The sequence below is a fragment of the Pezoporus occidentalis genome, unplaced genomic scaffold (genome assembly GCF_034315485.1).
Source record: "Pezoporus occidentalis ecotype Australia unplaced genomic scaffold, CSIRO_AGI_Poc_V1 ctg39, whole genome shotgun sequence".
Taxonomy (NCBI): Eukaryota; Metazoa; Chordata; class Aves; order Psittaciformes; family Psittacidae; genus Pezoporus; species Pezoporus occidentalis.
In genome coordinates, this window is record NW_026915713.1 from 128,666 (window position 1) to 150,336 (window position 21,671).

At 37.9% G+C, this 21,671-nt stretch overlaps 1 protein-coding gene across 6 annotated transcripts in view; it reads right to left on the reverse strand.

Moving 5' to 3' along the window:
* LAMA2 (laminin subunit alpha 2) overlaps positions 1–21,671 on the reverse strand; it is a 370,092-nt gene that overhangs the window by 114,379 nt on the left and 234,042 nt on the right. For 3 of the 6 annotated variants that reach the window (XM_062632334.1, XM_062632335.1, XM_062632333.1), the window contains exons 20-28: positions 20,358–20,464; positions 19,081–19,341; positions 16,040–16,220; positions 12,520–12,656; positions 9,748–9,984; positions 6,257–6,400; positions 3,806–3,985; positions 2,842–3,030; positions 2,510–2,748 (exon numbers count right to left, since the gene is read on the reverse strand). In XM_062632334.1, coding sequence (XP_062488318.1) covers positions 2,510–2,748; positions 2,842–3,030; positions 3,806–3,985; positions 6,257–6,400; positions 9,748–9,984; positions 12,520–12,656; positions 16,040–16,220; positions 19,081–19,341; positions 20,358–20,464 — 1,675 coding nt within the window. The remainder of the gene's footprint in view (positions 1–2,509; positions 2,749–2,841; positions 3,031–3,805; positions 3,986–6,256; positions 6,401–9,747; positions 9,985–12,519; positions 12,657–16,039; positions 16,221–19,080; positions 19,342–20,357; positions 20,465–21,671) is intronic. The other 3 variants (XM_062632338.1, XM_062632337.1, XM_062632336.1) reach the window with 1 other exon arrangement.

The window sequence follows — 21,671 nt, forward strand, 5'->3', positions numbered from 1 at the left end:
ATCCCACTAACCTTTAAAAACATTTTGGGGGATTTATTTTGTGATCTTAAGCAAAACTTCCTCTGAAATCATTCAAGGTGCTAACTTGAAAAGAATAATAATGTTTATTTTCTACTTAAAGTCTTTGATGCCATGTGAGGAATGTTACCTGTGTAGCTAGAGAGATCATAAAAACCTACTGTAACATAACCACCTCCAAAATCAAACATGATATTGTATGCAAGGTCATGACTTCAAATTGACAGTTACAAGAAAGACCAGATGAACTCTGCTAAGTCCTGCTGTCATACAGAATGTCCATTCTGAAATGCGATGTTGTAAAAACCTAATCTGATTCTTGAAGTGCCACGTTGCAAACCTGTCATGAAACTTAAAAGTCTTCCTCTGTTCTGCTATATGCTTCATTACTAGGTATCCTTGATAAAATGTTGTATTACAATGCAGGTGTAGTTCAGCCACAGTGCACCTCAGAATAAAATCATGAAAATGGAGGCTTGTTTTTATAACTTCGCTTATGATGCTAACCTGAGATAGGATTTGATTTATGCTTCCACAGCTGGACTAGGATCTGTAGTGCATAAAGTGAAGAGAAGGGAGAAGCACACAAAAAATACAGATATGCTTCTCAAATTTTCCATGTCGTGTTGGAGTTACTTTCATAACTCATTTCATGGGAATTCCCTGGACTTATAATACAATACCCTAAATGGACTATGTCAAAAATAAATGAAACCAATGTTCAACCTTTATGGCATCTGTTGTTAGTATTTAGCATCTAGCCACTGCAAGCTGGATGAATACTTTTCTGTAAATAATACACTTTAAATAGAGACAATAGCAGCAACAATTAATATGATTTCTGCCACACGATGCTGCAAAGTTGCATGATATTTGCCACTGCTATTCACCCTCCAGCTCAAAAGGTCATGTTCTTACAGACCTATCTGTAGTCTCGAAATCTAGAAACAATTTAGCCTATCAGTTTTATGACAGACTCATTAAATGGACCTCTGAAGACCTGTGGAGTTTATCTCCAATTACTACTGTGCTCTTGCTAATAAATTTGTTTTCAAAATATATTGTAAATTCATCATTAAAAACTTTTAGGAACAGTCTATGTAATCTGTTCCAGAACTTTCTTACACCCAGGAATGTTTTTCTCATGTCTAATGTGAATTTTTCCGGCTGCAGTTTAAGCTCTTTTCTTTTTTGACTTATACCAGGGCAACAGAGAACTAATTTTTTTCTTTCTTTTTATGACAACATTTTAGGAACAATTTCTAGTTTCTAAATAAATCTGGTTGTCTACATCTTGTCTTACAGGTAATATTTTCCAATCTGTGATAACGATCACTATTATCCTTTAAACATTAATACTTTTTTCTTGAATTCCAGTATCCAGAACTTGATGCTTTGGCTTTACTGAGTTGGGTGGAAGTAAAAGATTAATTTTTTAAACTTTGTAGGCTGTATCTGTTCAGCTAGAATATTAGCATTTCTCAACAAGAATATAATCACTGAACCATGTTCACCTGGTGATATGTTGTAAACAACAGACCCGTCTTTGAGTGGTGGCTCTTGAATATCTCCAGGGAAGGAGACAGTATCTCTGGGCAACCTATTCCAGTGCTTAGTCACCCCCACAGTGAAGAAGTTCTTCCTCATATTCAGGTGAATCTTCCTGTGTCCAAGAGCCTGTTGACTCTTGCGTTATCACCTGGCACCACCAAGAAGAGACTGGCACCATCCTTTTGACACCCTCCCTTCAGATAGTCCTATACATTGATCAGATCCCCCGGAGCCTTCTCTTCTCTATGCTGAATAGGCCCAGACTCCTCAGCTTTTCTCATAAGACAGATGCTCCAGACCCTTAATGATTCTAGTAGCCCTTCACTGGACTTGCTCAAGGAGCTCCATGTCTCTCTTATACTGGATAGTCCAGAACTGCACATAGTACTCCAGGTAAGGCTAAGAGGGAGGATTACCTCCCTCAACTTGCTGGCAATGCTTTTCTTGATGCAGTCCATGTGTGCCTTCTTGCCCACAAGGGCACATGGCTGGCTCATAGACAACTTCTTGTCCACCAGGACCTCCATCTCCTTCTTTGCAATGCTACTGTCCAGCATTTCTCATTTCTCATTTCCCACTTGCAAAAGAAAATTCCTTCATATGCTAACATCTATATTTAATTACAGCAGCATGTTTTCATAGAGTAGACATTCATACAAAAAATATTTTGGATTTGTTACAGCATACATGTTCTTATATGTGTTTTCTATTCTAGGATCCTGAAAATAAAGACTTCATTTGTCTATTATGATTTAAATTTTCTGGTAAATAAAATTTCCCTCACCTGTATCTTTTGCTATGCTGAATGCCAATTCCTGTTCTTCTCAGCAACTGCTTATAGCTGATGTTATGAATAAATATACTGCTCAAAATAGCTGAGAGCTCTATCAGGTTATTTGTGACTACTGCATTATTTCAGACCACTGCATGAAATAGTTACCTGCTCTGCCTCATGATATTGCCATGAGTAGCCTTAATAAGAATGTAATGAACATCATACAACACATTCAGGAAGTCTTCCCGGGACACAGGTCTACTTGGTCTTGATTCATCTCCATAATATTTCCAGGTGAAATCTGCAGGGGACACAGTCCTGTTGATACCTGGGTCATCATGATAATATTCCCAGGGCAGAGTGTTTCTGGCTCTTTGGTCATCACCATAATATCCCCATTCATGCTGAAAGAAAGTAATACAAAACCAGATTAACAGCAGTATTAACAAAGAAGCAGGTGCTTAAATTCTAGGGAAAAAAGCAGATAGAAACATTACCTCTGTCATCTCTATCTCATGCCTTGTCAACTGCCCAATCAGAGGGGCAGCCATATGTCGGACAATGATCCTCGTATTGGTAGGAGGCCCACCTCTTATGACGATTTGTGGGTAGTAAGTAGAAAAACCAGTCTCTTCTCGTGCTTCGAAGTAGATTGCGTATTTTAGTTTCCCTCCATAAGCGGTCAGCTAACAAGGCACAAAAAGAAAACTCATTTTCAGTTAGCTAAAAATAAATTCCTGGGCATACGTAGGAGCTAGATACACTCTGCACCTGCGAGCAGTCTGATGAATGTGCATGTGGTAGAAAATAGCAATAAATGCTTTTGGGACTCTACGGGGACGAGGGCTGTGTTCAAAAATACCCATCAGCAAAATGTTATTGTACTACACTAAAAACAAAATGTTATCCGTTTCTTTATATGTGCCTTAGTGCCCTACAAGATTCATGCTTAGAGAAAGAAACATCTAAGCTTTCCCAAACCAAACCAAGAAATAGCAAAAGTGCAAAATAAACTGTCACAGAGGTAATAAAAATATCCAAAAGGAGGGTTATTTCAATCATTTTCTCCTGTGTAACTTACAAAGATCCGGCACTTTTTTATTTAAAATGGAGAGAAAGATAAAGCTATGAGAGTTATATGAAATTAACGCAGCTTAATTTTTCAAATAACATTTTTATGAGAGGATCAATCTGTGAAGAAATATTACATATTACAGTCTGTAAGTATTTATTATAAAATAGTGTTTATGTTACACACTTATGAATTTCCATTATAATGGAGCACATAATTTTAAATAATGGAGTGGCATTACTTTTCTTTTGAAGCACCTTCCACTGCGTGAAGACATTTTTATTGGACGGGAAAAAAATGTTGTAAAATACAAATAGAAGATATAAAAAAAATCCTCCCAAAATAAAAAAAAAAATCCATGTAATTATTCAGTGGAGTTTTATGTTTACCTTTCGTCCCTCAAACTGCTCTGGAAGTCTCCAGTAAACAGATTCTGACCGCAGATCCCTCATCACCTCTTCTATATTTGCTACTATTTCAGGAGGCTGGAATGCAATCCCTGCATGAGTGCTGCGCTGAAGCTTTTCATCCACCAGTGGCAGAATCATTTGCTCTGGCTTCAAGGTCACCTATGTATATTCAAAAAAATCAAGAAAAAGATCAAGTCTTTTTTTCCCCTTTAGTTATACATAGTGATAATGATGACTTCCCCTCCCGCCCTTTGCACCTTGTCCTCATCTTAACAAAGAATGCACTAACACTGGTTAAAATAGTTTCATCAGCAAACGATCCCATCATTTTTATTGAAGCAATTTTCATAGCACTATTTCAGTCTCAGGCTTCTTCTCTTCAGAGTGTGAGAAATGTACCTTAGGAAGAAGCATACTTCTCACCAACACTTACTATACATCACTGGGGCTCTGGAAAACAGTGCCTAACTCCTTGGTACTTTCACTCAATATTCAAGCCAAGAGTTCTCCAGACAATACACAGAGTTTCTCTTAACTCTAAATTCAGATTTAATAAAAAATATAAGGATGCCACTTTGATATTTGTAACTTCCTTAGACTTGATGAAAGAGTCTACAGAAATATCAACTCATATAGAAATCATTGTTGTGATCAAAAACTGTAATAAGAGTCTTAGTAATTCTGTGCAGATGAAAATATCACAAGAAGTGTGTGAACAAATGCAAAGGGCTGGTATCAAAATTGCTTTCTCTCAAAGGCTGAGGAAAACAAGGAAAACAAATGCAGAGTCATAACTGTAACAGTCATCCCATCAACAGGCTGTTCACAAGATAGGGATCTAGTAATGAGGAATCATCCAAGCCCTGTACTGTACTTTAAATATTTTGGTATTTCCATTTATAGAAGCATATATGGGCTGATTAAGAAGCATTCTTAATATTGCCATCCCTAAGTGAGAGCTCCTATCATAACCATATTCTACTGTTTACTACTTTAGACATCAAGAAAGCGCTCAACACATTTGAATTTCAGATCAGCTTTGCCTTACATAGGAGAAAGTTTGCTGGTTTAAACATGTTTAATGCCATTTGATGCACCTGAGAGTATCTGAAATAGCCATCCACAGCTGGCAGAACCCTGTCTCTCTCTCAGTCTACAACTCTGAATCAGTTCTGAAATAGATTACAGTACCAAAACCTAAATGACACAGGGACATACACTTGTTTAGATATGAGCATAAATATTAATCCAGAGACACAAAATAATCAAGATGTTTCTGATTATGTTTCAGAACCATGTAAACTGTATAAACTATGTTTCTGCCTTGTGCTGCCACACAGGTCAAACCAAATTTTTCCAGAACTGTTGCTGTCATGGAACTTGATTAAATTTTATGACTTGTCAGTCTTTTACAGCCTTTCATCTCCAGCCTACCAGCATATGATGGGCAAAATTGAAATAATGAGAAAAACTGTGTCAGATCATGATAAATCACTCCACCCATTGGGAAGGGAAAGAGGTGCACCTTGATTTCAGCCTAAAATATCTTTATCCAGCTGACGCTTGTGCATGACAAGTCAGGGGCTTTGGCTGATTTGCATTCAAAGACATTCCCTCTATGCTTGACATGCTTTCTAGCAGTGATATGACTGACCATTTGAGGGGACTGAAACAGCCATTTTCCATCAGAAATAGCTCCTCCAGAATGTAACTGTGGAGATGGCACAGCAGCAATGGTAAGCAGTAGTCTCGATATGTGGTTTGTGCTTGTTTTACAGATAAATGGAGAGATCCACTCTACCTAATCTGTCAGTCCAGCATAGGTCTGAAGGCCCTCTTCTACAAAAAGACAGAGCTCTCTGTTTGCTCTGATGGATTATACTTTCCCATTCTTTGTCTTAAATGAGCTTCAATAAGCTTTTTCTTTTTTTTTAATAAGAAAAAAAAAAACAACCAAACCAAAACTAAACCAATCAATTGAAAAACTCTAAACTACAAAAACTTAAACAAGAAAGCAATAACAGTGAAAATTAACAGACTACTTGAGCCATGTGAGATCTGTGCTGGACAATAAGCACCTGTGACCCTTGCATAAACCTGGGTAAAGTGTATCATATACCAGAGACTATATTACAATGCACTGGAAAGCATAATTTCCCCACATGACTAGCTTGCCCTTTCCTGAGCTTTATATAGCTTTACTTTGGCTTGATGTCCTTTCACTGTTTTTCTTACCTACTTATTTACCTTTAATGCCTATACCCTGATTGTCTAATAGAACATACTGCTCTCTCCACTTCTCAAAGTATAAAGAGGAAAATGATAGCTTAAATGTTTGGCCATTTTCTAGCTACCTCTCAGTGCCTGACTAAAAGATGCCAGCAGGAAACAAAATTATCACATTACATGGCTCAGCAGTTTCCTACTCACCCACATGCGAATCAGCCCCCTTGCCTCACTGCACTGTGTAGTCAGGCCAAAGCAATAGCACTTGCTGCAGCCAAGTGGGTTTCTGGCAGAGAGACCAAATGTACCAGACTTGCACCTGTCACAGTGGACACCTTCCACATTAACCTGGAAAAGAGAGAGCATTTAAAAACATATAAAATAAAAAAAGAAGACAAGCTTTGTTTTGCGGTAGTAATAAGAAAATCATACAGTACTTACAGTAACAGGGTGCAGAAAAAAATAACAGTAAGTGTAAGGAAATATTCAAAGAACTTCCTGGCTTCTTATCGTGTGTGTATGCAAACATACACAGTTAATGTAATCAAGGCATTTCCATTTGAATTCACTCAGAGCTACTGCTCTGAGCAATGGAGTTGGCTTCAAACTGACAGTTGTAAGCACAGTAAAATCAAGTGGCACTTTGGGCATGACATACTCAATAGCTGATTGCAAAGACAAGAACAAATATGTCCTTCTGAAATTGCCAGAGTTAATCAAGCATTTTGTGTAATAGGAATTAGCTTTGACAAGTTAGAATGTTTGAGGTACAGTGCTAAACGTTCTTGCTGAGGAACATATTTTAATGGAAATATTGTAGAGAAAAGCTTTCCTCTCTTTGTGATTGTTTTCCACATCAATGAACAGCATTAACAAGGCTGAAACGTTTCAGTGTTGTAATGTCAATGCTTTTATTTTCATTTTTTAATTAGTCTAAATAAAAAGCTATACCAGAAACATAAAAATGTAAAATACTGGAGAAGGCTTTTGTTTTGTTTGCTTCAAAATGTCACTGAACAGTTCATCCAGCAACCTCCTTCCACTGGAACAGAAAGGTATGTGGGGTACTGTATCTCCATCAAACAGAAGACTGGTGCATATGATGAAAACAGTGAGAAGGCTGGAGCACCTTTCCTACAAAGACAGTCTGAGAGCTGAAGTTATCCAGCCTGGAGAAGAAAAGGCTCAGGGGAGACTTTATAACAGTCTTCTAACACCTAAAGAGGGGGCTACAAGAAAGCTGAAAAGGGTTTTGTTTTGTTTTTTTTTTTACAAGGGCATGTAGTGACAGGAAAGGGCAGAATGGCTTTAAAATGAAAGAGGGTAGGTTTAGATTGGATATGGGGAGGAAGTTCTGTACTGTGGGGGTGGTGGGGTGCTGGAGCAGGTTGCCTAGAGGGGTTGTGGCTGCCCCATACCTGGAAGTGTTTAAGGACACATTGGACGGGGCTTTGAGCAAGCTGGTAGTGTAGAAGGTGTCCCTGCCTGCAGAGGGGTTGGAAGTAGATGATCTTTAAGGTCCCTTCCAACCCAAACTATTGTGTGGTTCTATGATTCTATTTGATATGATAGGGTCAGATACACAGTAATTTATGCATAGCCTTCTAAAACCATTTTCATACTGTGACTAAGGTATTTAAAAGAAACCACCAATATGGAAGCTCTGGTTGGCTTTTCCTCAACACAGCCCCTCCCCCTTTTATTTTTTCCTCTTGAGAGTAATGTGAAGAAGCCAATCTAAAGAACAAATACAACTTTCTGAATGTTACACAGGAAACCAACAAATTCCCACAGATTTACCATTTTTTAACCCTCATTTCTACATGCAACCGTGTAACTCTCTCAGCAAATGTGCCTGCACTGTACTGAGACTAGATTTTGCTCTTGTTTGTCAGGGCTGACAAAGGGGCTCCTGGGCCTTTGAAAGCTCATTTCTGCAGCTAAAACAGCAGGCTTAAATGGGAACAATTACCATTCTATAAAAATCTAGCTTCCTCAATATATAACTCCTTCAAAAAAGTTACACAAAAGGTTAACAACCCTAAATTTAAATTCAACACCAGGTTTAAATTCTGAACAAAGAAAAAAAAAAATCTGCTGACTTAATTCAGTATTATTTGTTCATTTTCTGTCATAAATTGTGAATTTTACTTGCTTTGCATTTGGTTTTATGTAAATTTCAGTTTCTTATCATTAATCATCAGCTAAATATATACTGTTAATTTACACTCACAGAAACAGAGAAGTAGCTATATTAGTTTTAAAATGATAAACAAGCATTTCTCCAGTTCTATTTAAATATGCCATAAACCCCCATTATTTCTACTTAATGCTTACAACAGCTACAAGAAAGACAGTGATATACTAGACATAAGCAAGAATAGGGGCACTGAGATGGTTAAAGGGGTTGAAGAACATCGTGTATCAGAAGCTACAAGAATTGAGATACTTCTGTTTTTTCATTTCAGGAATGACATAGGACAAATAACACTGAGTTTTACTCAGTCTATGTGATTAACACACTTTAATTTTCTTATGATCTCACCATCAAATGGATTAGTATATGATCCATAGAATGATGTTTTCTGTTCACATACATCAGAAAAATGGGAGGGTGGTCAAGCAGTTTGCACAAAGACGTTGTGAAATACCCATCCTTGAAAGTACTGCCTCAGCAATGTCTTTCAAACAATGCACCAGACCTCTACAGGTCTCTTTCAAACTAATTTGTTCTACAGTTCCTCCACTGAGTCTATCCTTAAATTCAAAATGAAGCGACTGGTTCCTATTTAACAAAAGAATTAGCTGGCAATTCAATCATTTAAATTCATCCTTCCACTTTACTAGCTTTTTGTCTCAATACAGTCCCTAAAGAAGAATGAATCAAAATCAAAGAAGGAATCTATAGAGGTCACTTTAAAAAACCTTCTCCTTGAAACAGGACTATTACCAATACTAGATCAGGATATCCATGTCTCTTTTTAGCCAACTCTCGAAAACTTCCAAGATGGGAATTTTACAACCTTTCTGGATAATGTGTTCCACTGCTGCATAACCCTCCTAGTTATTTTTTTTTTTCCTAATATCCAACCCACAATTCCCAAGCTGCCACTTGAAGCTGTTGTCCCTTGTCACATCTTTTGCTCCTATCAGCAGGGACTGATTCCAAGAACAATTCCAAATAAGAATGCTGTAGGTGATGATGCCAAAAGTCTTTGCTTTAGTGGTCCTGAATTGTATCTGGTCTACTCAAAAGAACATTTACTATTGCAGTGAATTCTACTCTTAAAATTATCATTATTGACTCCCTTCAAGTAATGTTGTACAAAGAACTTGCACTGTGACATACGATCATTACTGAGGTGTTTGCTTTTAATTTGCCAAACATCTGAACCAGAATTGTATTGAATGGGGCTAAATTGTCAATAGTTCTGTAAGAACAGGAAGAAATACAAAGTGAGAAGAGAGCCTAAGTGGATGCTATCCTGGCAACTATTAGTGTGTAAAAAAGCAACTGATAAGTACTTAAGCCTTTCTCTATGTTAGAGTCCTCCCACAGTAGTAAGCATATGCACTGTGAAAGACAGCGAGATTTGTCTGCATGTATTGTTGGAACAGGCAAGTAAAAATGTCAGTGAATTTTGGAATAAACTTCTCAGCAGTTTAAGATCAACTTACAATCTTCACTGTCCTACCTTGCAGCTGCATTGGCCAGAATGATCAACACATGAGCACTTCCCCAACTCTGTATCACAGCTGTGTGGATCAGTCCCTGCCAGGAAGCACTGACAAGCAACACACTGTGGATAATTCCAGAAACCCAACCTGCACTCAGTGCACTTATCCCCAGAGAATTCAGGGCGGCAGAAGCAACATCCTGTATTTAAGTCACACTGAGAGCTCAGGGCTCCAACAAGGCTGCAGTCACATGGCTAAAAAGAGGAGAAACAAGGAGAAAATTGAAATTGTGATTCTGAAAAAAAACCAAAACCCCCAAACAAACAACTCGACCCAAAACACCAAAACCCAAACAAAAAAACAACACCCTCCCCCAAAATCCAAACTCAACAAAAAAAGCAACTCACCTCTCTCAAGTATCTAAGTGAATTTCCACTGCCTGAAAGTAACCTATCTGAGTTATATAGCTAGGCATTTATATTTCTTCACCAAGGGCCAAGCAATCATGCTAAATATATTTACAACACTGCAGTTGTTGTTGGTTATTTTTTAATGGATATTACTTATCATTGATAAGTTAGGCACTGAAATCAAATAAATCTAAAAGGGCCAAGGACGCTGAGATACTTCATGGACAAAAATAACTTGAAAACTGTAAGTGTCCTCTGAAAAGTGCTTTCTATGCAAATCCTCTGCAGGGCATGTTCAGACCACTTTGTTAAAACTAGAATTGCTCAGGGGCAGTGGTCCCAGTGGTATCTAATTCAATCTTTATTACTCATCCATCAGACTGGTAACTACTCTGTATTCTTTGTACTGTATACAGTAACTTTCTTCATACAAACAGGACCCTTAGATTACAGCAATTTCCATGATAAGGGGTACAGATTTAGTCATGTGGTGTCCTGGGAAGTAAACCTGCTCACAGAATGAGACTTGTGCAGGCAGGCAATGATAGAAATAGGTGATTTTCCAGGGAGACTAGATGATGAATATAGAAATAAGCAGCAGGGAAAGCCGCAGGCTTCCAAAGAACAGAAGAGTCCCTCAGTGCTATTACTGTGACTGTACTGCAGAGTTAGCACAGGACATTTGCTGTGATCACTTGGCGTGACCAGAATCTCGTATGGAGAAGTTCAGCTTGCAGAAGCAAACTCAGTGCCAGTAGTGCAGGTTACCACAGTAACTGGCATGGAAAGACTTGCTAAAATTAAGGACACAAAGCTCAAATAGAGGAGGAAAATGTGGATTCAGTTTCTAAGCAAAACTGTTTATTACATGAATACTTACCACACCTTTCTTCTGATCTGAAAAGGCCATTTACAAAGAAGGTGATTATGTGCAGGAAACGGTCAAATTCAATCTTTACTGAGTGCCAGAGAAACTATTTAACTACTGGTTAAATGTCTGACTGCTAGACTATTACCTAAGCTAAGAAATAAAACCTGACAGAAAGAACCTTATTCTAAAAGATGCATTTGAACATAAAGCTTAGAAGGCAAATTGCTCGCTATATACTGAAATAGCTTGGTGTGCAATATCAAAACCTAAATTAAAATGTGATGTTACGTTTGTTTTGTGAGCAAGCAGTTTTGTGCAATGCTCTCTATCCCCCTGAGTTATGACATCCCTGGAAATCTTCTACAAAGAGCGCAAGCAGCAGATTCACATCTCACTTTGCAGAAATTAGCTGTAAGATACTGAAAGAGATGTGGGCTGATAGATCATTATTAATTTAGATGGTACCATGGAACTGTCATACTAATGCACTCACATAAAAGACAATCAGAGAATATACTCCAGAGCTCAAACAGAGGTCTTCAACCTCATTAGGCTGGTTTCAGAAGCCAAGAGTCTATATCACAGCAGCACAGCAAAGGTTTCACAAGGGGAGTTTTCAATACACACAAAAAAGAAATCATCCCTGGTAATTGCTTTGCAGCCTGAGCTACATGACAAACAGCCTTTTAAGAAAAAGCATTAATGGTGTATGACCATGTTCAGACAAGACACAGTTTTCTGGAGTAATTGCATCAGTACAATAAATCCCTCATCATCAATAAGAACAGCAGAGAGAAGGCAGCATTTGAACTTTTCACTGTCACCAGTTTTCAACCTTAACCAAATACTGCTCCCCTTAACTCAAGGGTAGGACATTAACAACAGCTTTCATGGACTCTGACATACTATCATTGTTTCCCTATTTCTTCTCCCCTTTTCCCTTCAGAGTTTTTAACTGTGTGTCAAACGTTGGAATACAGAGTATTTGAAGGCTAATGAGAAGGTTTACTTCACCTTAAAGAGCATAGGAAGAAAGTGCATTTAACAGCTAAGGTGGTTGATTCTTTTCTTCTCTCTTCCATATCTTTTGTACAAAAGTTGAAGCCCTTCTCAAGTAAGCTTCAAGTACAAATTCCCAGCAGTATCACAATTAGAACCAAAGTAAATTTGTTCTAGAAAGGCACTGTCAATTACCTGTAACCACACATCTATATACATTGTACAATACTGTGGTAATCTCCTCAATCACGATAAAGGCTCAAGCAGGCCACTGAACCAGTGTGACAGCAGTATAAACAGGGTGTTTGGTGCTGCAGGCTGCATACCTGAGACAGAGGATCTGTAGCACTCAGTTACAGATTGCCAACATCTACACCACAGTCTGACACCAAAAGTCTCAATGCAGACAAACCATGATTTACAACCCTAAAATTACGTTCCAGCTATAAATTACTGGTTTTGTCCCATGGAAAAGAGGTAACACACAGAGAGAAAACGGATTCACTCACCTTGCAGCCACTGACAATGTTATGGCCCCAGTGATTTGGTGCACATTTGTCACACATCTCTCCAACAGTATTGGGAGGGCAGATACAGCGGCCACTGATGGGATCGCAGTTATTACCGAAACGTGAACAATCACAGGCTTCATGAGAGACAGAAAAATATTAAGGAGATGAAAAGTTACTCCTTTATGTAACAGCTGGAGGGCAGACCCTAATGGGGTTAGGATTATTCCAACAAAGCTTTTATCATACAGTGAACTCTAAGTATCTGTGGACACAGTGGGGCAGGAAAGGTAGGGTAAACCCAGAGAAACAAAAACCAGGAGCAATGCAACATAGGTTAACTGAGATTGAAGTAATTGCAATGAGAACAGAATAGGGAAAATAAAGGCACTGGCTGCAGAAGTGCAGACACCTCTGAGATGGTGTACTCATGTGACATATCTGTGGGAGAATTGCTGTACAACTCCTGGGCCCAAGCTATCTTGTGCAAGAAGCCACCTGAGTTCTTCTGAGCCCTCTACACAGGAAGCCTGCAGTGTATTTAACCTCTTTCAACACTCTAAGCCAACCTCCTGAAATTTCTGCTCATGTAAACAGACTTAAAAGGATAAATTGGTGTTTTAGCTGCTTTTTCCCATTTTCCTGATTTCAGATTACATGTATTCTGTCTTGGGAAGACAACAACGTGCCTCCTCACAGGAGGCTCAGAATCTTTGTAGGCTTTATTCAATTAAAAATACTTTGGTTTTGGAAGTGGTCTTTGCTCTTAAAGCAGTAATAAATGAAGAACTTATTGGTGGCAAATGCAGATTCAAGGTACGTAAATGATTAGTAGTTACAGGGCACAAGACGACACCTGATTGCTTGGAGGAGCAGAACTGGTGCACAGCTATTTTAATACACCCTGTCAACATTACCCCTGAGGTCAGAGCAAAAGCATCATAAGCAAACCATGACTGCCTAAGCGATAATCTGCTTCTTGGGCTGTTTATAGAGCAGTGTAACATAACATTCATTACTGATGGTTGCATTTATGTTCACTTCCTTTACTGTATGAAATTCTTCAGAGTAAAACTAGAAAATGTGATTTGCAAAGACAGAGCTCCTATCTGTAGTTCAGATAAGAAGTGATCATTATTTTTCCCCACCAATACTTTCAAAATAAGGTAACTGATGCAAAGAAGACAGTAAGTTTTGCCTCCATCATGCCAGGAATAAGATGTTTTGCATGCTACATAAAAAATTTTGGCACACTGTGGTTTGAAGATGCTTTAGAAAACATTTCTCACTGGAAGACTGAGGCTTTTGGATGTGAATGCTCTTCTGCGGACTTCCAGCTCTTACACAAAATTGGTTGAAAAGGCATGGAGGGGAAGAAAGTGATACCACCAGTATTTTTTGCATTTTTACTTTTATCATTATTTAAAAAAAAATAGAAAATATAGAACACATTTGTTGCAAGCAACAATGAAATAGGAACCTCTTTTGTATCTTTGCTGCTAGAACATCAGCACTAAGTGATGATGCTTTAGGGTGTTTTTTTTTAAGACTTCATTTTTTTTACTGTACAAATACAAAAATCAAATTATATACCTCTTGGATAAATGCTAGACAAAAAACGTCCAATATTTTGTTTGATACTTAACTGTCACTATGGAATTTGGTTTCTCTACACTTCTTAGCATAATTTGATACTTTTATTAAATTTCTGATTTTCTCTGTGATTCATAATTTAATTCTTTTTTTTTTCTTTTTCTCATTTGAAGGAATACATAACAAGCTGACTAAAATGAGTGGGGAAAAACCAGCATTTTGAAAACTGAATTTCTGTTGTATTACCTTTGGAGCTTTTAAAAATCTGAATGCTCTAAACATCTTCAGCTGTTGCGGTTACTTAAAATATTTGATGACCACAGGCAGATACTTTTCTATTTAAAATATTGTTTGGATTTACAGTACTTCCCCATTTCATCACTGTTGCTTAAATTCTCAAGTTTGTCAAGACAGCAGTTAAAATTTTAATGTGAAATCTTGTTACCTGCCCTCGCATTTTCCTTCCCCAGATGTATGAAATTAACATTTTGTTGTATTTCAAAATAGTGATATGCTTTTAACTGTGAAATGTCAGAATAAGAAACTAATAATGAAGATAAATGATTGTATTTTTTTTGTTGTATGTGTGCTAAGGGCTTTCGGACTACAGTTATCATTTGCATTTTATTTTAGTTCTCTCATCAATGAGCTTATTAATCTTTCCCTTTTCCAAAGTGCCAAAGTGTTTGCACTTTTCGAGGTAGTAAACATTTTCTGAGCCCTTCCTTCCCATGGGAAAAAAAACCCATATAGAGTAATGCTTTCAAACATGATCAAAACCCCAGCCTGGCTCAAGATTTATCAACACTACAGGTGAAATTGAAGTTTGATGCATAGATGTGGGTCTTGAGGCCTCAGTGCTCCACTCCATCCATAAAAAAAGGGAGTAGAAAAAGGCAAAGAGACAGGCTTGCTATTCCTGCTGCTATTCTGGATAGGAAAGGAGGAAGAGAACACTGGGCATGGTGATTATGCTTCTGAAAAGAATACAGTTTATGCCTGAAGAATAATAGCACTCTGACATCAGCAAAGAATGCTGAGAAGCCATTGCCATTCAGGCATTCCAGCAGCCAGCCACACTAGACAACTATCTACATATCCCCTGACCACACCTAAATGAGTGTATGAGACTTTAAAAATACAGTTCAATTAGCAAAGACAGACATTTCCTTGACCTAACATTTTGGTTCTTTTCAATGTCAATACTACTTTAAGGGCAGGAAGCGTTCATTTCACTGTTTGACCTAATGTCCAAAAGGACAAAAGGTAAATGTAAAGAAGTGGCTGTATGTATTTATGTCTGATGCTAGAGTTTCAGCATCTGAAAAAGCATACTTTTCATGTATTTACACAAGACACATGGCAGACAATTTTATCTGAAGATCTGGTTGTACATAAAAAGTATACAAGTAAGCAAGATCCTAAATATTACTGTATAGAAATTTAATAAAAGTGGATCAACCATGTAAGAACAGCGAAAAGGTTTGGGATAAAAGTAGAAGCAAATGGATTTTTTTTTTTTTTAGTTTTTATTTTATCCTGTCATATCCCTTCAAGCTGATATGGTTTTGCAAGCACCTTAACCAGCATTCTATGACACTCTTACCATAACTAAGTTATAGGAACTTCATAGAAAATTTTTTGGCAGAAGGTGCTCGGTGAAAAGGACATTCCTGTTCCTTGTAAATGTGGCAGATGAGCTGTAAACTGAGCTTAAAACAGCAGGAATTGCTTGGGTCTTTTGTTCTTGCAGGTCACCATCCTTGCTAACTTAACTATTTACAAGACTGTCTATGAAAATACCTACCTGTCAGGAAAATTTGTTAGGCAATCCAAACCCTGCCTATCTAGAATCTTAGTAATAAATAAACAAAAAGAAACACCCACAAAAAATAAATCTGCAATTGGCTGCAAAGAATTTACATACGAGTACAGCCTCCTTCTTCAAAGTTGTAAAATCCATGAGCACAGCGGTCACACTTCTTTCCTGTCACTCCAGGCTGACAGTAACATTGTCCATCTCCATCACAGTCGAAGGACTTGGAACCAAAAGAGTTGCAGTTGCAGGGAACACATCCTCCTGAAGACTGTAAACCAAATGTTTCAAGCTGCCACAGAAAAAGGAAGAACAGTTACTACATGGAATGATTACTAGGAGAACAGAGGAAAATGTGAGAGAGTAGCAAGACCAGTGTGGTTCTTTCCTCTTCATCACTGAAATACTGCTCTTATCAGATTGAATTGTAGCAATAAAACACTGGGGCAAGGACACTACATACCCTACACGGCTGAAAAATAATACAGATTTCACAATGTTAACTGATGTAACTGGCATCTCCCATGAGATCATGTTTCCGTAAGTACAGTTCCCACAAGAAGTGGAATGTATGTCAGCGCCATATACACATCCTGTGTCTCGGTTATAAGATTATGTCAGGCAGAGTTTGTTGCTAAGAGTGAATTCAAATTCTTAGTTGTGAATGGAGATTGATTCAACCGGAAAGTTTCTGAACAACTAGATTTTATCTCCTCTGACATGGGGCAATGTCTGTATACACTATTCTGTCAGTGGAAGGCAATTCTTTTTAATGATATTTAAAAATAACTTTAGAAGAACATATATATAATGTATTTGTGTATAAGACAAGCAAATAATGGGAATTTTCTATTTTTAAGATAAAACCTCTGTCTTTGGGTTATGTCTAAGACTACAACAGAAATAAGCAATAAGCCTCTGTTCCTCTTCTCTTTTCATTCTTTGCTTTCTTTTTTGCACTGAATAAAGTTCCTACGGAACCACTACATGTTATCAACTAAAGTAATACATTTCCTCCTTAACTCCACTAATGGCATGCAAAAAGTATACTTGTAAAAAAGGGAAGACACCTGCTCATTTGTAATACAGAGTTCTCAACAAAGCTTTTAAACCAACAGACCCCACAGGTTTCACTGCACCAGCTAACAGAGGCTCCTGGGGGGCAAATCATACTTGATATTCAAATTCTGAACTCAGTCTTGAGCTGAAGTGACTTAAAATTTGAGTATGTTTCTACCATTTTTTTCAGGTCTGATTTTCAGAGAATATTGAAATCCAATTACATAACTATCAGACTTCACTAGGTAAGCAAAATGTTAAAAGTGAGATATTAAAAAAGATCACTGCTGATGAATATAAATGCAACAAAGTGGAAAGTATTTGCTTTTACAATGTGCTACTGTGTGACCCAGGCACGTGGTATTAGATTTTTTTTTTTACCTAGCATACAGCAGTACTGATTTTTCAAGTCTGTGAAGCTTTACTGATGTACATTTTACATGGATTTGTCCCACAGTGGAATACTTAACCAAGAGGTGAATTCTCAGAGACTTCAGCAGGTTTCCATGTGAAAGTCCTGAAATCTGATCTCTGAGGTTAATACTGAAGTTCCACATTCTCATAAAGAATCTGCATATAGGTATCAGAACACAGGACTACATCTATGGTCAGAATTTGGCCTGAAGAATCATATGAACCTGAGTGAATCTTTGATTATACATATAATAAAGAAGTATATTAAATTTCCAAATTCTATATTGAAATGTTTTGCCAATTACATACTTCTTCAAAACATGGTATATGAGAGAGATCAAAATACTCAAACTCATGTAATTAAACTCCAAGGTTCAATTAAATATACTGACCATCTCTAAAGGTTTCTTTTCCACAGGAAGAAAGACACAGAAATGTGAATATGCAAAAATCTCAGGAAGACATTCAAAGGCAGTGAAGTAACCAATGCACAGCATGCATCTCAGTTCTCAATAGAAAGCTTGATAAGACGTAATAAATTCTATTTATAACAGCAAAAGCAAGAAAAAGTCTGATAGTAGCACACCACACAGCGTGAAAGAAGATCCCTAGCATGCTGGGTTGTGTCCTGTGATGAGCTCTGCACAGTCAAAGACATTTTGATCAGCCATGCAAACCCCCAAGTTAAGCCCTCAGCAAAGCTTGTTTACACACAGAAATTCTAAGAATCACATTTAGAACAACAGATAAGATCCTGGATGACAATGAGGAAATAAGTAGAATTTTCTGAATACGTTATTATATTGTGTCCCTGTATTGGTGTATATCAAGTGTTTGTGTGGGCAACACAGTTACATAATACACGTTAGAAGGGTAAAAGCTCATGTGCTCCAAGGGAATCCATATGAGCAAATATGGCATGGGTCCCAGAGTCTGGGTGAGGAGAAGAAATTAAGAGGGATTTTTTAAATAGGGTGTGGTAACTGTGGAGGTTTTCAGTTGCAGGGGAAAAATTCAAAATTCCTAAAGCACTGCTCTGTTAGAATCAATTGCACCATAATTACTTCATTTTAGAAAGTAAGTTTGTTGGTTGGTATGCGATAAACAATGAATGCCTCTGTCATTTTGGGCATTACATTCAAATAATGGGCACTTCAACCAGTTAAAAATGGCTCAGATAACTGGCCATATTCACTAATAAGGACTTTTAACATCAGTTATATACGACATTTTAAGATTGGATCTTAACAGTTTGCCTCTAGGGCTGATCCTTCTCACAAACTCCTTAAGCTTTTTGTTCTTGAATTATTAGAAGACAAAATGTCCTAGTTTCAGTTAAGGCACAACTGGAAGTCTTACCCTGCCGAAGGCGATGAAGATCCAACTGATTCCACTGATGTATATATATCACCCATACATTTTGGGCACAGTGCTGTTGATGGTGCTTCTTTTGGACTAATTCTAGTACTTGACTTCTGGCCTATAGTGTCATTTGCACTATGAGAAGCCCTACGAGTGGGGAAGTACAACCTGCCCATCTTCTGAGCCTGTCTATTTCTTGATAATTTTGTATATTGTAGCAGGCCTATTTAAGATAAATATTTTTTAAAAGCCTGTGAGAGCTCCAAACACAAGCAAGTACAAAACTTCAGCCCATGCAATGCACAGTTTCTGATTACCAGAGTAGCAGCCCGGTAAGCACCCCGTGGGCACCCACTGGCACTGCTGATGCCCCATCTCCGAGGGGGGACTCTGATCTGCTGACTGCTTCGCGCATTTCCTTTCAATTTAGGCTGTCTGCTGATTTCACAGTGTCTGCCCATGAATCCTGATTTGCAGATACATCTTCCTGATATATCACATTGTAGTGACACAGATCCTAAAGCACTGCAGCCACAGGGTATACAAAACAGCTTTTCTGGGGCCCAGAAGTAGCTGGGCTTTAAGAGTGAAAAGGAAACACTGTTAGAAAGCAAATATAATGAAACACCACCACATAAAAGAGTATAGGAATAAAGACAGTAGTAAATACAGTAGTAAACAAAGATTAATTCCAATCAACTGCCAATATTGGAATAACAAGTTATTTGCTGTGTCTGTTATGCAATTTGTGCAAATTGCATTAGTACCAGCTACTTTTCTTTGAACAGACACCTTAAATACTTTTTAAAATAGAGTGCAAGCAAACAACTTCAAGAATTACAGTTTTAAAGGGTGAAAATGATCCTTGTGATTTCTGCAGAATTATTAATGTGTTTTAAATTATACACACAAGGAGGTGTTCTGAGGACACAGGCTTAGCCCACGAGTCCTTAGGCTGAAGTAGAGAAGCATGCAGCCAGCTGTAACACATTCCTTAGCAGCCTGAAGAGAGCCTTGTGAAAGTTTTTGAAACGGTGTTTTTTTGCAGTGATTCGTGAGACAGCAAAACAATGTCAAGGCAAAAGACTTTCACTAAGAAAAAGAATATATTATTTGGACAATACAAGAAGAAAGCCTAAGGAAGAAAAAAACAAACCCAAAACCACAAAAGCAGAACATTCACAGCAGAAGTAAACTAGCAATCTGCTTTTTTAAAAATCAAATGCTATCAGACAGTCTGCAACTTTTTTCATAGAGTGATTATCCCCCAGAGCTGCAATATTTTGAACCAATTTAATTATATCAAACATTCAGAATATAAATTGTATATACCATATATAAAAACATACTGATATGCATAGTGAGGCTTAAAATATATTCACTGCATGCAAATGCAACCTTTTGTGTTTTGTTCTAGAAAAGTTTTAGAAAACATTTAAAACCCAACCATTTTACTTTTCTGTACATAAGAACAACCCATATATGCTCTTTAAGTGAAAAATGACCAAAAAGAAAATCTTACCAAACCCAAATGATATTTAGTTACGAGAAACAGGATGAAAGCTGAAATGAAACACCACTTCTTGTCACTCACCTTGCAGACATCACACCGGCGCCCAATCACATTGGCTTTACACTTGCACTGGCCTGTCCAAGAGTCACAGATCTCTGAGAAGGAGCCATTGATGTGGCAGTGACAGGCTGTAGAGGAAGAACAAGGAGCTGTTAATGTCTTTCCTGAAGCTAAATTTAATAGCCAAGTTTTTGCAGTGCAGATTTTTGCCACCTTGAGACTTTCCAGAAGGCAGGCCTGAGCAAAGCATGAAGGTGTCGCTCTGATACAGTAGCAACACACTTTAACCCACCCATATTAACTTGAAAATTTGCTACTATTTCTTGCAGTGAGAAGTTTTGCCTCAAGTTCATAAACAACTCGGTTTATATTATGCTCTCAGATCAAAACAGGATATTTAGGGCACACTACTGAGTACATGCCCTGAAACTTTTCACTTGAGTGAAAAAAAGGGTATGAACACTACACAGGGTGGATATGGAATGTGGCTATGGCGGGTCGGAGTGTTACTGCACTACACACTGATCTTGCTACCCTGGGGTCCAGTACGTGACAATGTCACAGGCAGGAAATATTGGCAGGCTGAGGACCCATAATAAGGGACCTCACTAGAAGGGACAGTAACCTCTCCAGCCCCCCCTAAGAGCTCCTCCTCACAGGCAGTAGCATTGAATACAGCTGAAAAGAGATCAACCATCATCTGCTACTGTGGACCTCTGTCTCAGCAACAGCATTGCAGCTCCCAGAGAAAACATACCTAGCCTAACAATGCTCTCTCTTAAGGCTTTAAAATGGCTATGAAAAGGAACTGCTGTTTCTTGAGGAAAATAACAATGCTTTTGGTTTCTAAATTCTTGTATTTCAGAGGAAAATAAATTTCGGGGAAGGTTTTTATCACGCTTTATGGTCTTCAACCATTATTCTTTTGGCATAAAGAGATTAGAAAAAAATCCCTTCAGCACTCAGTACAGAAGAGGGATGTGATTGGTGTCACGGGGACTATAACCACAGACACCAATTCAATCAGCATTAGCTGGTTCCTGCACATCCCCTTTTTCTTCCTCAGAGGGAATGAATCCGCACCTGTTTATCAATCTAGTCTGTAAGCCAGGCTTCCAATCCACATTTTGCTTTCCTGCAGTACCCTGACTGCATGTGCTGGGTTTTTTTCTCAACCTGACAGCTTCATTTTAAGAAACACTTAAGAGTCCCAACAGTGAACACATGGTGGTCACATACTTGCATGTCACAAGGTGTCATCTGAGACAAAGCAGTTATAGATTTTCTATATATAGACTATTACAACAGGAGCTTCCTCATTACTTTATTGTACTT